Below are 12,268 nucleotides of genomic sequence, written 5' to 3' on the forward strand. Positions count from 1 at the left end.
CCATGGGATGAAAGTATTTCACGGAATGAACTCTGATTGAAACCATTTCACGATCTGACCTTTTTTGAAACGCCAGAGCCCGTGGCGTTGCAGAAGCACATAGAAACACCAGTCTAATGTGGCGTTGCAGACGCACATAGAAACGCCAATCTAAAGTGGCGTTGCAGGCCCACTCAAACGCCAGTCTAATGTGGCGTTGCATGCCACGAGTGAAACGCCATGGTCCATGGCGTTTCAGCAGTACACATGTTGCTGGCAGCATGCCGTGGGCTGGCTGGATGTCGTCGCTGCGTTCCATAGTGGGTCTGCAACGCCAGCACTGTTGGCGTTTCACAATCGGCCTGCAACACCACATTAGACTGGCATTGCAAGAAAGAAAAAACGCCACGGTAGACAGACGTGTCACTGTAGGGCAGCAACGCCAGCACTGTTGGCGTTTCACAGTGTGTGTGCAACGTCACTGTAGACTGGCGTTGCAAAAAAGAAAAAACGTCACGGTAGACAGGCGTATCACTGTAGGGCAGCAACGCCACGGTAGACAGGCGTTGCATAGTGGGGCAGCAACGCCACGGCTTGTGACGTTTCTAAAAGGGTCAGATCGTAAAATGATTTCAAATCGGTTCATTTTGTGCTCATGTTTAGAAAAAAGGTTAAAACACTGAAAAAGTCCCTCCTCACCGATGGGCTACCGGCCCATTTAGCGAAGGAGGAGCTGTGGGCCTGGCGTGTGGGCCTTTCGACAGAAGCTAGCGCGCGGCACCAAGCGCTGAAGCCGCAGCAGATCCGAACGGGCCCAAAAGTCATCAACAGTTCAACTCCTCCCACGAGTTCCGGGATCCCTGCCGGCGGCGAGCCGGCGATGGCCGATGACGTGCGCGAGCTCCTCCTCTCGACCACCGCCGACGCCGATCCCTCCACCCCACTCTCCGCGCCCGACCTCCGCCTCCTCATCGACCACCTACGCCACCGCTCCGACCGCCTGCACGCCTCCGCCCTCTCCTTCGCCTCCTCCAACCGCGAGCCGCTCGCCTCCGCGCTCCTCCGAGCCGCCAGCTCCGCGGCCTCGTCAGCGTCCCTCCAGTCCTCGCTCCAATCGGCGCTCTCCCCGCTCTCCTCCTCCCCGGACCTGTCCGACCTCAGGTCCCTCTCTGATCGCCTTGTAGCGGCCCGCCGCGAGCTCCGCGAGCGCCAGGAGCACCTCGCTGCCGCATCCTCCGTGGCTTCCCTCTCTGCGCGGCTTCGCGCCGCTCGCGCCTCAGCCAACCCCCTTGATGCTGCCGCTGCCGCCGCCGAGCTCAAGCCCCTCCTGGTGAACCCTGAGGGATCTGGATCCGGTGGGGACGAGCCAGTCGTGTTTGGGCTTCTTCGAGGCGAATGGGAGCAGCTCGTCGACGAGGTGAGGGGTGTGCTGGTTCGAGGTGCCTTTTGCATGCTAGGATTTGTGTTTGTGCTAACTGCTGTGCTGGTTGTTTCCGATGGTGATGCAGCTGCAAGTAGGACTTTCGAAGAATGTGGAGGAGTGCGTGGAGTTTGCACCCGAGGGAGGGAAGGTAGTGGTGAGGGCTGGACCGAGCGGCAGTTCAAGTGGAACGCCCGGTGTCGAGCTTCGTGTGGCGCTGCAGGCATTGGAAGTAAGGTTTACTTGTCTTCAGATCAACAATTTTGATCCTAAAGTATTTTGGAAGACACAAGAGATTGATTAGGCAAAATTTTGTGATCAACAGAAATTTATCGTCTTACATATTCTATGCCTTGAACTTTTCAGTTGGTTTGTATGGACATTTGTTATGATCGTTAAATAGTGTACAAAACTATCGCTAAGGATAATCATCGGCCAAGAATTTATGGACTAAAGGATATGGTGGACACTTTTGGAATCCTGATATAACACATTCAGCAGCTCGTTCTTCCTATGGGCCCTTGCAGCTTTTAAAATATGCTTACCACATCAGTTACGTTCTTCCTATGGGCCATCACAAGTTTATCATTTGGCCTTCTCATACCCCACCAAAGATCAGCTGCTAATTCTTCGCTGCACTGAACTACTCCCTCCGTCCTGAATTACTTGTCGCTCAAGCGGATGATCTAGCACTAACATACGTTTAGATACATCCGTTTGAGTGACAAATAATTCTGGATGGAGGAAGTATTTTTTTTTATTTCTGATGCTGTCTTCTTAATAACCCATAGAACGCTGTGATTGACCATATGTTACATATAGATTAAACAAACGAAACCAGTTTATTGTGTGCAGGGGTACTTCTCTATATGTATTAGGAAGCTCTATCAAATTCTGTGGTCGTATGTTATTATCTGTACCAATAAATTGTTCAGTGAGCTTGGTCAAATGTCTTTGTACAAAACGCTTGGGTAATAAATGAACCACTTTATCATACCTTTCTGTTGTTGGATATGCAGATAATTGATTCTCTAGACTATGGGATGGCAAAAGTTGCAGACCTGATGGTAAAGCATGTCTTTATTCCAGCAATCAGCAACATATCTGTCACAGTTTCTGTAGAAGTGCTTGAGAAAAGTGGCTCTACATACCCAGTATCAGTCTTGAGTATAGTACCCTCAGAAGAACTACAGGTAAGCTCTTCACAGTGTTTACTGGTTCCTCAGAGCTGGGTTATCTTTTGTTTTGAAAGGCCTCCTTGATTCAAAAGATTTTTTAGCATTCTAGTCCTTTAAGAATTTGTAATATCTAAATTGTTTGATTTTTTGAATTGAAATCCATATCATTTTTTCCTAGAGATTCATGTGCACTACATATCATAAGAAATTTCCGTTCACTCCAATCTCTTGGAAAGATTCGTATGTTTTTCCTGTGGTGTAAGCAATCGCCCTTTGGTGAAAATTATTGTAGCGTTCAATCTTATGGCATTTAAAAAATGCACGAGATTGCACTTCTATGCTTTCCCTACTCATGCGTTCTTTTAATTCTCTGAACCAAAGGGGCATGCATCTGCTTTATTCCCAGCCATTTACTTATTGTTCTTCCAAGTTGTTACCGCAATATGAATGCTAAATAAGAGCTGAATTGAAGGTGCCATTTCTAACAGTACTAGGCTGTTGTCTCTTTTACGGAGTAGGTAAAATTAGGTGTTTGCATATCTAGAATTATAAGCTGTCAAGCAATCAATGCGATTTCTTGAATCATGTAATTGCTTTGTTATTGTTCAAGGGCTACAAAGATGGGTCAGTCCTTTACTCAAGAGTAATCGATGTCATCAAGTTTGCTCGCAAGTTCATTTGTGTGGAAAATATCACATGGATGCAGTCCTTTGCAAAGTTAACCTGGTCAAGAATTTCTGATCTGGTTATCACACATTTTCTCTCCAAGGTATGCTTATTTATCCTACCTAAGAGAGTGATCCCCACTACTTCTAATTATCTCAACATGCGTGCTTCCACATCATCAAAATTGTTGTAGCCGTTAGATTTACTAGGTTGATCCACTAGCATCTGTCCGATTTATGCATGAGAATCCTCTACCATTCAACATGCATTAGTGCATTCTAAGTGAGTTTGAAATCACATTGCATTTAATTGCCACATGCATTACTTTACTTGTTCAGACTTTTCTTTTTGCTTATGCAGAAATTTCTCACATAGTTTAAATTGTAAGGACTGAATTAGTATTCTATACGATATTTAGAACTACGCCCTCCGTCCCATAATATAAGAGCGTTTCTGACACTACATTACTGTCAAAAACATTCTTATATTATGGGACGGAGGGAGTATTATCCAATTCTGCAGCAACGCTCGTCTATTTAACAAATAAAAGCTTGGCAATTGCTTAATTTGCTGTTTTTCTTCTGGTGAGCAGCCCTTCAGCTGACACGCATGCCTGTCTCTATTTGACCATCTTCGTTCAGTGCCCATTGAACTATCAATATCTCTTGTGTTTGTAGTTCGATTTGTTGATTTGTGAATTATGACTGGGTTGTTTGAGGAAAATACTATCAACGTTGACCACTTCTCCCTTATATGAGAACTTGACAAGACAAGAATAATACGCAAGAATTACTACAATACATAATTTCCCTCTAATTTCTACGCCACAGTATAAAGTATAAACTGATCACAAAGATGAGCATGTGATGGCAGATTGAATTTTTCGCCCTATGCTGAACATGAAAATGGAAATGATCAGACTGGCCTGATCTAACTGTCATTACAGCTTCTAAGCAACTCAGCTTCCTTACTTCACTTGTCTTGTTTGTGTGCATGTCCTTGGCAATCTCTGTTTGTAGAATGAAACAGATGCCACCAGATTTATTCTATAATGACAGCGATTCCCCAAAAATATTGTTGTTATATATGTTATAATAACTGGTCTGGTCATTGAGTTATGTTTTCAGGCTGTTCCAGATGAGGCATCCAAGCTGATTGAGTTCCAAGATGTTATAAGGAGTACAACTGAATTTGAGAATACCCTTAGGGGTATGATGTTTATATCGCCTGACAGAAAAGATGGCAAGTTAACCCAATTTGTTGATGATGTTGAAGTTCATTTTGCTGTAAGGAAGAGAAATGAGATATTAGTGAAAGCAAGATACATTCTTGTACAATATGACTATGATAACCCTCTTGTGAGTACCAAAATTTATGTTTTGCCATTGAAAAATTACTTAGCAGGATAATGTGGGATTCATTGTTGTGAAGTGCTTGCTATTGCAGGCATCAGATGACCACAGAGATTGTGTTGTTGATTTACTTTTCCAGCCAGAGAAGTGTTTTATATCTAAATCAGCACTTCACTTAATGAAATTGGTCCATGGAGCCCTCAAGGTATGCCTGCCTCTACATTCATTTTTATAAATCCACTGGATCTATTAGCATAACTGCTTGTTGCTTGTACTAGTGTAACATGTCATTATCCTTCCTCATTATAACCATGGTTTATAAGGTGGTAAAGCGACCTAAAGCGAGCACCACCTGCTCTGACGCTTAAGCGATGCCTAAGCGCCTATATCGGGCATATTTCTAAGGCGCTGTCAGGGCGCCTTGTCGCTTAAGTGACGCTAAGCGTCTAAAGCAGGACGTTTTATAAACAATGATTATAACCACCTTTCTTTTTCAAATACAGCGTCCCACTTTTCAGTATTTGCATGTTATATAAAATTTCTCAATCATTTGATGTACATCCGTTTCTGTTGTTGTATAATCAGTGCAGGATGCTTGTTTGTCGTCCACAAGAGTCGCAAAGGAATTTTGCTATGCTGTCAGGGATGCCTTGCTCTTGTATAAGGCTATTGTGCCAGTTCAGGTTTGTGTATGTACTAACTTTGCATGATAATTTGGTATTGTGTCATGAGATTCACATTTGAACCAAATCTCTAGTGATGGCAATGTATCATGTATGTCATGCAATCATGTGTCCGAGACCATCTAGGATAGTCCTGAGAGAATTATTAACTTATGCATTTTATTTAGACATGCTAACTAGTAGCCAAATGCCATGTATTTTATTACAATTTTGCAACAGTGCCGTTATTCTTCAGATTTCAGATAAAATTAGTTCTTTACATTGTGTTGTTGCAGAGGTTGGGTGTACTTGACATCATCTTGATATTAACATATTATTACTCTTTATTGAAAAAAACAAAATTCTGAAGATGAACATATAACTTGGGCGCATAAAATACACATCATTTCAAACAGGGGCATCCTTAGAATACTATTAGAAGTAGACACACGATTTGCCGTGCTGTTTCCTTTCTAGGGTTTATCTGTTGGTTGTTTCTTTGCTTGTGGGCCCTTTTGTATTACTGTTTCTGTGGTTTTGGTTGCGGTGGCCATGGTGCCAGATCCATCGGAAGCATAGACATGGTTGAGGAGCGCATGCTTTCACACGCGGACAGCTGTCTATGCTTCTGATAGTGTCCTCTCTGCACTCTCATGCATCTGACACCCACCAGCGGCAAGAGGGCAGCGTCACTATTTTAGACACTATACCATTCTGGAGTTACCCTCAAATGCGAGCATAGCAGTGAGAGGAAACATAGACATCACTCCACATACGTAAGCAACAGCAACAGCCTCCCCAATGCAGCGGCACAGTGACATGCGAGCCAGAACACCCTGGATGAATGCTCACAAACAACCGAGGCGTAGGCTGAGGCGGTAAAAAAGTTCTTAGGTCGATGATGCGCGGGGCTCGCAACAAACCCACAGCCCAAAGGGCTTAGATCTCCCTATTTCTAGGAAGCTTATAAGTTGATGATATCGTTTGATGATTTCCCTTAGTATGTGTGGTTTACTTAAACTTTAAATTACACCTTTAATCATGGGATTGCGAGACCTAATTCTTATTTTGACCGTAATGCTGCACCGGCAGGAGCCTTCCTGATGTACTTAGTTGATGTAAACTGTTTCATACATGATGTACCTGTTGTGCTCATTTAAGAGATCTTACATTCTTACTTAATGTGATCTTATGGTTTCAAATATTTTAGATAAACCTACTACAGTGATTTTGTCATTGATTTGCGTTATGAAGTTGTCCTATTATGAGATCACACCGTATTCTACCCTTCAGTTATTTGTTTTTGTTACTGTCATTTTACTTAATACCCTATCCTCTAGGTACAGCGTTTGCATCAATAGAGAACCTTTTCCTCTGTATGAATCTATATTATTCCGTTCCGATTTCTTCCCGAAACTTCCCTAGAAAAATCCCGAATTGGATCCAAAATTAACTAATTAAGTTTAATGTTTTTTTTTGAAGCTAGAGAAGCAACTCAATAGTATCAGTCCGGTGGCTGCCATCATTCACAATGACTTCTACCATTTGTCCCAAGAAATTCTTGGTCTTGCATTTGAGGTTTGTATGTCCTGCTATTTGCTCCTTGCTATGATTTATTTCAGATGCTGATTAACGTGTAAATTATTGCCTCCCATGTGCATGCTTAGGGTCTGTTTGGTCAGCCTAAGCTTAGGCGTGCTACAGATTGTTGGGTGGGTGTTTGGTTGGTTGCCACAGTTCTGACTGGCACACTTCAGTACTTATATGACCCACGCGTCATAAATTTTCAGCTTTTTGCCACAAGTGTGTTGATGGTTTTTTAGCAACACTTACCAAATTTTAGTTGTGGCTAGGTTAGCCTAAAACCAAACAACCCCCTTTTTGTTCTCTACACTTCCTTTATTTTCAAATCTCTTTATGTGGTCGTCTTAAAAAACCAACTGGTTGATGAGTGAACTCAGATGTGTGTTTTTGCATCCTAGATTAGTGTTCCATTATGATTCACCTAAATTTTAAAACCAACTGTGCTTCTATTTGAATATCTTATAGAAAATTTCTTCTTTGGAGCTATCTGCATGTCTTTAAGATGGCAATGTGTTTTCCTAACCTTTCTCGATGCTTTTGTCCAGTACCGTGCAGATTTTCCTAGTGATCAACACAAACTAGTTGTTTTTGTGGATTTAGCTCCAATCTTCTCCCAGATGGCAAATAGTATACTGAGAAGACAAATACAGCTTGCAACAGCTAACTTAAGCGAGGTATTCCCCTATACCTTTTATTGCATTGCATCCTTGGAGGGATAAAATGATCAGTGGTGAAAACTCTGTGGAATTCACATCATTTATTTCTTCTGGTGGTAAGCGGTCAAGCTGATTTCAAGTTTGTCACATTATTTTTCAGGCTATAGATGGCGCTGATGGTTTTCAGAACACACACCAATCTCAGCATTGTGAATCAGCAAAATTTAGTATTGAGCAGGTATGTCTCGTTGCCAAAGAATATGAGCTGTACCTAGAAGAAATATGGCAAAGGAAATTCTACTATAATTTCTCTTGTATATTATTCAGGACCTCTAATTTGTTTGTATTATTTATATAGTGGCAAAATTCTCAAGAGTGATTAATTATAGATTGTCAACTAATGGTATATATTGACCTCGTTTCAGGTGGTGTTCATTTTAGAGAAGATACACATTATGTGGGAATCAGTACTGCCTAGGTCAATTTACAGGAGAAGTATGTTTCATGTCCTTGGACCCGTCTTTGCTAGAATTACAAAGGATATGCTTCTGATAGATGACATGGCAGCAGAAGAGACCTTACAGGTGATAATATTATGCTTGAAAGGTTTGAGCTGAGCACTCTTTTGATGTTTATTAATATATATGTGATACACTTCCAGCTGCAAGGCCTTATACATTTGGCTCTTGAAAACCTCTCCTCACTATTTCTGTCCCTGATTGAGACCGATGACGATGAGAAGTTCTTGGATCATCATACCTGGGTCCAGCTGGATGAGAGTATACCATCTTTGAAGAAATTCCGAAAATTAGCAGGTACTTTTGTCTCAGTTTTTGGTCTTATTTGACGTGTCATATTATTACGTTCACTCCAATAGTACTGAAAAACATCAATGTTGCCCAGAGTTGCTTGATATGTCATTGAAGTCCATCACAGCTGCATGGGAAAACGGGGAGCTAGCTAACTGTGGTTTCACATCATCTGAGGTGAGCAAGTTGCCCCTTTCCTTTTCTTTTTACCTTTAAATGGAGTTCTGATAGTGCCCAGTCTTTTTTTTTGAGGGACTGTCATCTGTTGTTGGTACAACCTGTTACTGTTTTACCTGCCATCATATTGTTGTGCATGGTGTTCTTTGTATCCTACTCCCTCTGTTCCAAAATACTTGTCGTGGTTTTAGTTCAAATCTGTTCCAAAATACTTGTTGTGGTTTTAGTTCAAATTTCAAATTTGAACTAAAACCACGACTCAAATTTCAAATTTGAACGAAAACCACGACAATTATTTTGGAACCAAGGGAGTGCTTGCTAAGTTAATGTTATTTTAGCACACTTTAGAGGCCTACTGGTAAATAACATGATGAGGAACTAAAGTAAGCCTTTTAGAGTAAGTGGTTACATGGATGAGATGGATATTTATTTTAAAATGGACAATATCTGTGAAAAATATGGTCAACCTTGGCAGAACTATGTGCACTTTTAGGTGTGTTTGGTATGGTGCATGAGGGCAAAAGTTCCCTACTCAACCCACTTTTGGGTGTTTGGTAGCCTGCACAGGGCCTCCTCAGCAGGCACGAGCTCAGCCCAAATAGGCAAATACCCCCCCCCCTCCCCGGTACCATGCATGAAGAGAGAACACCCCAGCAGCCGTTTGCTGGTCAGCATGCATTAGCGAAGCGAGCGATGATGTGTTTCAAAAAAATTCAGAAATTCAAATTTTGTTTAATTTTTCAAAAGAAAATCAGAAATCCAATTTTTGTTTGAATTTTCAAAATATGTTCAGATTTTCAAAAATCTTTTAAATTTCCAAAAATTGTTCTGAAACTCTAGGTTGTTTGTTTGCTTCAAAGCTCTCGAAAATAATAATAACCACATAGCATTTTTTTCCGGTGTCAATGGATCATGTTGTATTTGTTCCTTCGATGTTGTCTAGGATCAGCAGTCCAGTTGTAATGAACATTGCGTGCCTTTGCCCGCAGCCAGATTTATTACCTCATTAATTCAAGTTCGATTCATTTTTAATTTCGAATATCTTGTTTCTGGTTCTATTTTCAAACATCAGTTGATCCTGTTGTATCTGTTGGCCTTATTTGTTCAGAATCCATTAAAGCCAAAACTTGTTACTATGTTAATCTGTAATTGATCGCAGGTGCGGAATTTCATCAAAGCAATTTTCGCCGATTCGCCTCTTCGGAAGGAGTGCTTAGGCTGGATCGTCGCGGCTCCAGCTTAGGATGCAGAGTGCTGTTGTTGATTAGTTTGTGCCTTCATCATGGCTTTCTGTCCCCATTGTATTCTGTAGGCACCTTAACTGACTGTATATCAATCGACATAGGGTGCAGTTTGCACTGAAGCTGCAGGGCTTGCGGTTTGCTTTTATAGAAGAAACAACCTGATCACACAGCTCGAAGTCTATGACTCGAACTTTAGTGGGCAGCATAGCTAGTGTCGCTGGGTTCTCCGAGTCAAATTATCTAGAGGGTGACGGACGTGGCACGAGTGCGGCGCCGTAGCCGAAGCCTGTGGCCCGTGCCGATCTGTTTCGACACCAGCATCATGCTGCAGCGCTGCTCATGTCGAGCAACCGGAGATGTCTATAGAGTCGTGATGGTTGCGAAAAAAATATGGTTTGGTTTTTGGATTGAGCTTATATAGATCTCCTCCGCTTTCAACGTAAGGCCGTCCTCGCCGTCTTGGGCCTGCACTTACAGTTAGGTCTCTGCATAACCTAAGCCTAGAAGGTTTTGCCACCGAATTACTGCATATATATTCGCTTAAAAGCAGTGATATTGCAGGATTTACAAGCTACTACTACAACACAAGAATCCTTCAAACTTTGGATAGTGCTTGTTTGCTCTTACTAAAAAAAAGATGCACTAAGCAGGTGCCAAAAAAAAAAACTTCCTCCGTCCTAGAATCGAAAAAACATCTTAGGGGAGGCGGAATAGTTATGGCACGTGATGACGTGAATACTAGGAATACCCACAGTTCAGCTATTGTGTGTTCCATAATCACCCAACATGTCATTATCTTACACAATCATCTGACGAAGCTCACACCGTACTTTTTCGTTCCACACATACAAGCTCCAACCAGATGTCATTACCTTAGGGCATGACCAACGCTTCAGGTTGGACAGATGCCCCAGCATGTCACGTAGGTTTGAGTTGTTTAGCATGACAAAAGGTGTAGGTTTGAGTTGTTTAGCATGACAAAAGGTGTACCTTGCAGAGGTAGACCGGATAAGAGGCCGGCTCTTCCGTGACAAGTGTGAAGGCAACCAATGAAAAGGATTGGACCGCATCATACTACTGCTTTCGATGGATGAAGGTAGAATTAAACGATGGCTTCAATTATTTTTATCTCGATGGAGTGTTGTGGCAGTGTTCATGCCCTTACACAATCTTGGACAAAGTTTGGCAAGACGATGTGGCACCTGAAGCACCCGTCCGGCGTGGCCCGTTGATCATGCCCTAAGGCTAGATCTGGAGCATAGTATGTAGCATACGAGATTTTTTTTTTGCGCACTATGATTTAATCAAGGACCTTGCAACGGCCCCATCTGTCAGCATGGGCCCATCAGTCAAAGAATCCCGGTTGACTATGCCACATAAGCGTTTTTCTGCCCAAAACCACTCCAGGGTTTAATTTAGACTGAGATTTGAGAATTCAGAGTGCTAATTTCAGGGATTTGGACATTAGGGTCTAGCCTCTACGAGTTCAAGGTTTATTTTGGACTTTTTCCTTTAATCAAACACTAAATACTTCCATCAGGACACGGTTATATTTTCAATCTCAACATCTAAAATCTCCCAATACACAGATAACGAATTACAGCAGATTACGCCCTAAACAAAAAAATACTACACAAAGTACAGCAGACTACGTCCCTAAAAAAAGCACATCAGATTACGGATACACATATAACTAAGGTAAAGAGCCGGGCGGTGTCGGTGCAGATCGATGGTCGTTCAGTCGAAGAGGCTGAACATGTCGAGGTCCTCTTCCTCCTCCTCCTCTTCCTTCTTCTCCTGGGCCTTGTCCTTCTTCTCCTCGGCGGCAGCGTCACCGGCTGCGGCAGCGGGGGACGCGCCCATGGCGGCGCCGGCGCTGGGCGCGAAGGCGAACTTCTCCCTGCCGGCGGCGAGGAGCTCGGCCAGGTCCTTGCCCTCCACCTCCTTGAAGAGGGCGTCGAGCTTGCCCTCCTCCACCTCGGCGCCCACGGAGCCGAGGATGGCGCGCACGTCGTCCTTGGTCGGGCTCTGGTTACCGCCCAGGGTGGCGAGCAGGTACGCGGCGACGAACCTCATCTCGAACTCGAAGCAGAAGGCGTCGGCGCGCGTCTGCGTTGGTGTTGCTGGAGTCGATGGATCGGGGACCTGGATTGAACTGCGTCTGCCCTGCCCGCGGGGTCGTGTATAAATAGTGAAGAGGTGGTTCCTGTTTCTTGCGCGCTGCGAAACCGACCTGGAGAAGCTTTCGTGGGCGTGGCGGAAACGAACCAGAGGCGCACGCGAAACCGTTTGGACTCCTGCTGTTGTTTCTTTTTTTTTTCGAGCCAAGGGACAACTCCTTATGCCGGTACTGCGCCCGCCTCTGGAGGCCCAATTCCATCACGACAAGCAACAAGCCTAAGAGAGCAAGCAAGCCCAGCACAAGGACCGATTATATCATGCGGGCCAGTAACCACTTGATTCTTTTTGCGTTTGATTGTAATTTCCTATTTTACATTTTATTTTTAGTTTGTTTTAATGTCCTATTTTACATTTTATTTT

At 43.2% G+C, this 12,268-nt stretch overlaps 2 protein-coding genes across 5 annotated transcripts; one reads left to right on the plus strand and one right to left on the minus strand.

Moving 5' to 3' along the window:
- The first annotated feature begins 730 nt into the window (after positions 1-730).
- On the plus strand, positions 731-9,903 carry LOC123407799 (centromere/kinetochore protein zw10 homolog). Of its 4 annotated transcripts, none has more exons than XM_045101020.1 (14): positions 731-1,396; positions 1,488-1,631; positions 2,419-2,592; positions 3,188-3,346; positions 4,371-4,601; positions 4,675-4,800; positions 5,186-5,284; positions 6,740-6,835; positions 7,387-7,515; positions 7,658-7,735; positions 7,923-8,081; positions 8,159-8,312; positions 8,401-8,483; positions 9,643-9,903. In XM_045101020.1, the coding sequence occupies exons 1-14, from the start codon at positions 860-862 to the stop codon at positions 9,724-9,726; spliced, it is 2,253 nt and encodes a 750-aa protein (XP_044956955.1). In that variant the 5' UTR covers positions 731-859; the 3' UTR covers positions 9,727-9,903. The 4 variants fall into 4 exon arrangements, with proteins under 4 accessions (XP_044956955.1, XP_044956956.1, XP_044956957.1 ...); XM_045101021.1 differs by having other exon boundaries at positions 5,186-5,278; XM_045101022.1 differs by having other exon boundaries at positions 4,690-4,800.
- Positions 9,904-11,258: 1,355 nt separating this feature from the next.
- On the minus strand, positions 11,259-11,945 carry LOC123411699 (60S acidic ribosomal protein P2-C-like). The gene has a single exon (XM_045104660.1). The coding sequence runs from the start codon at positions 11,801-11,803 to the stop codon at positions 11,465-11,467; it is 339 nt and encodes a 112-aa protein (XP_044960595.1). The 5' UTR covers positions 11,804-11,945; the 3' UTR covers positions 11,259-11,464.
- Between the last annotated feature and the right edge of the window lie 323 nt (positions 11,946-12,268).

This window comes from Hordeum vulgare, chromosome 7H (assembly GCF_904849725.1).
Source record: "Hordeum vulgare subsp. vulgare chromosome 7H, MorexV3_pseudomolecules_assembly, whole genome shotgun sequence".
Taxonomy (NCBI): Eukaryota; Viridiplantae; Streptophyta; class Magnoliopsida; order Poales; family Poaceae; genus Hordeum; species Hordeum vulgare.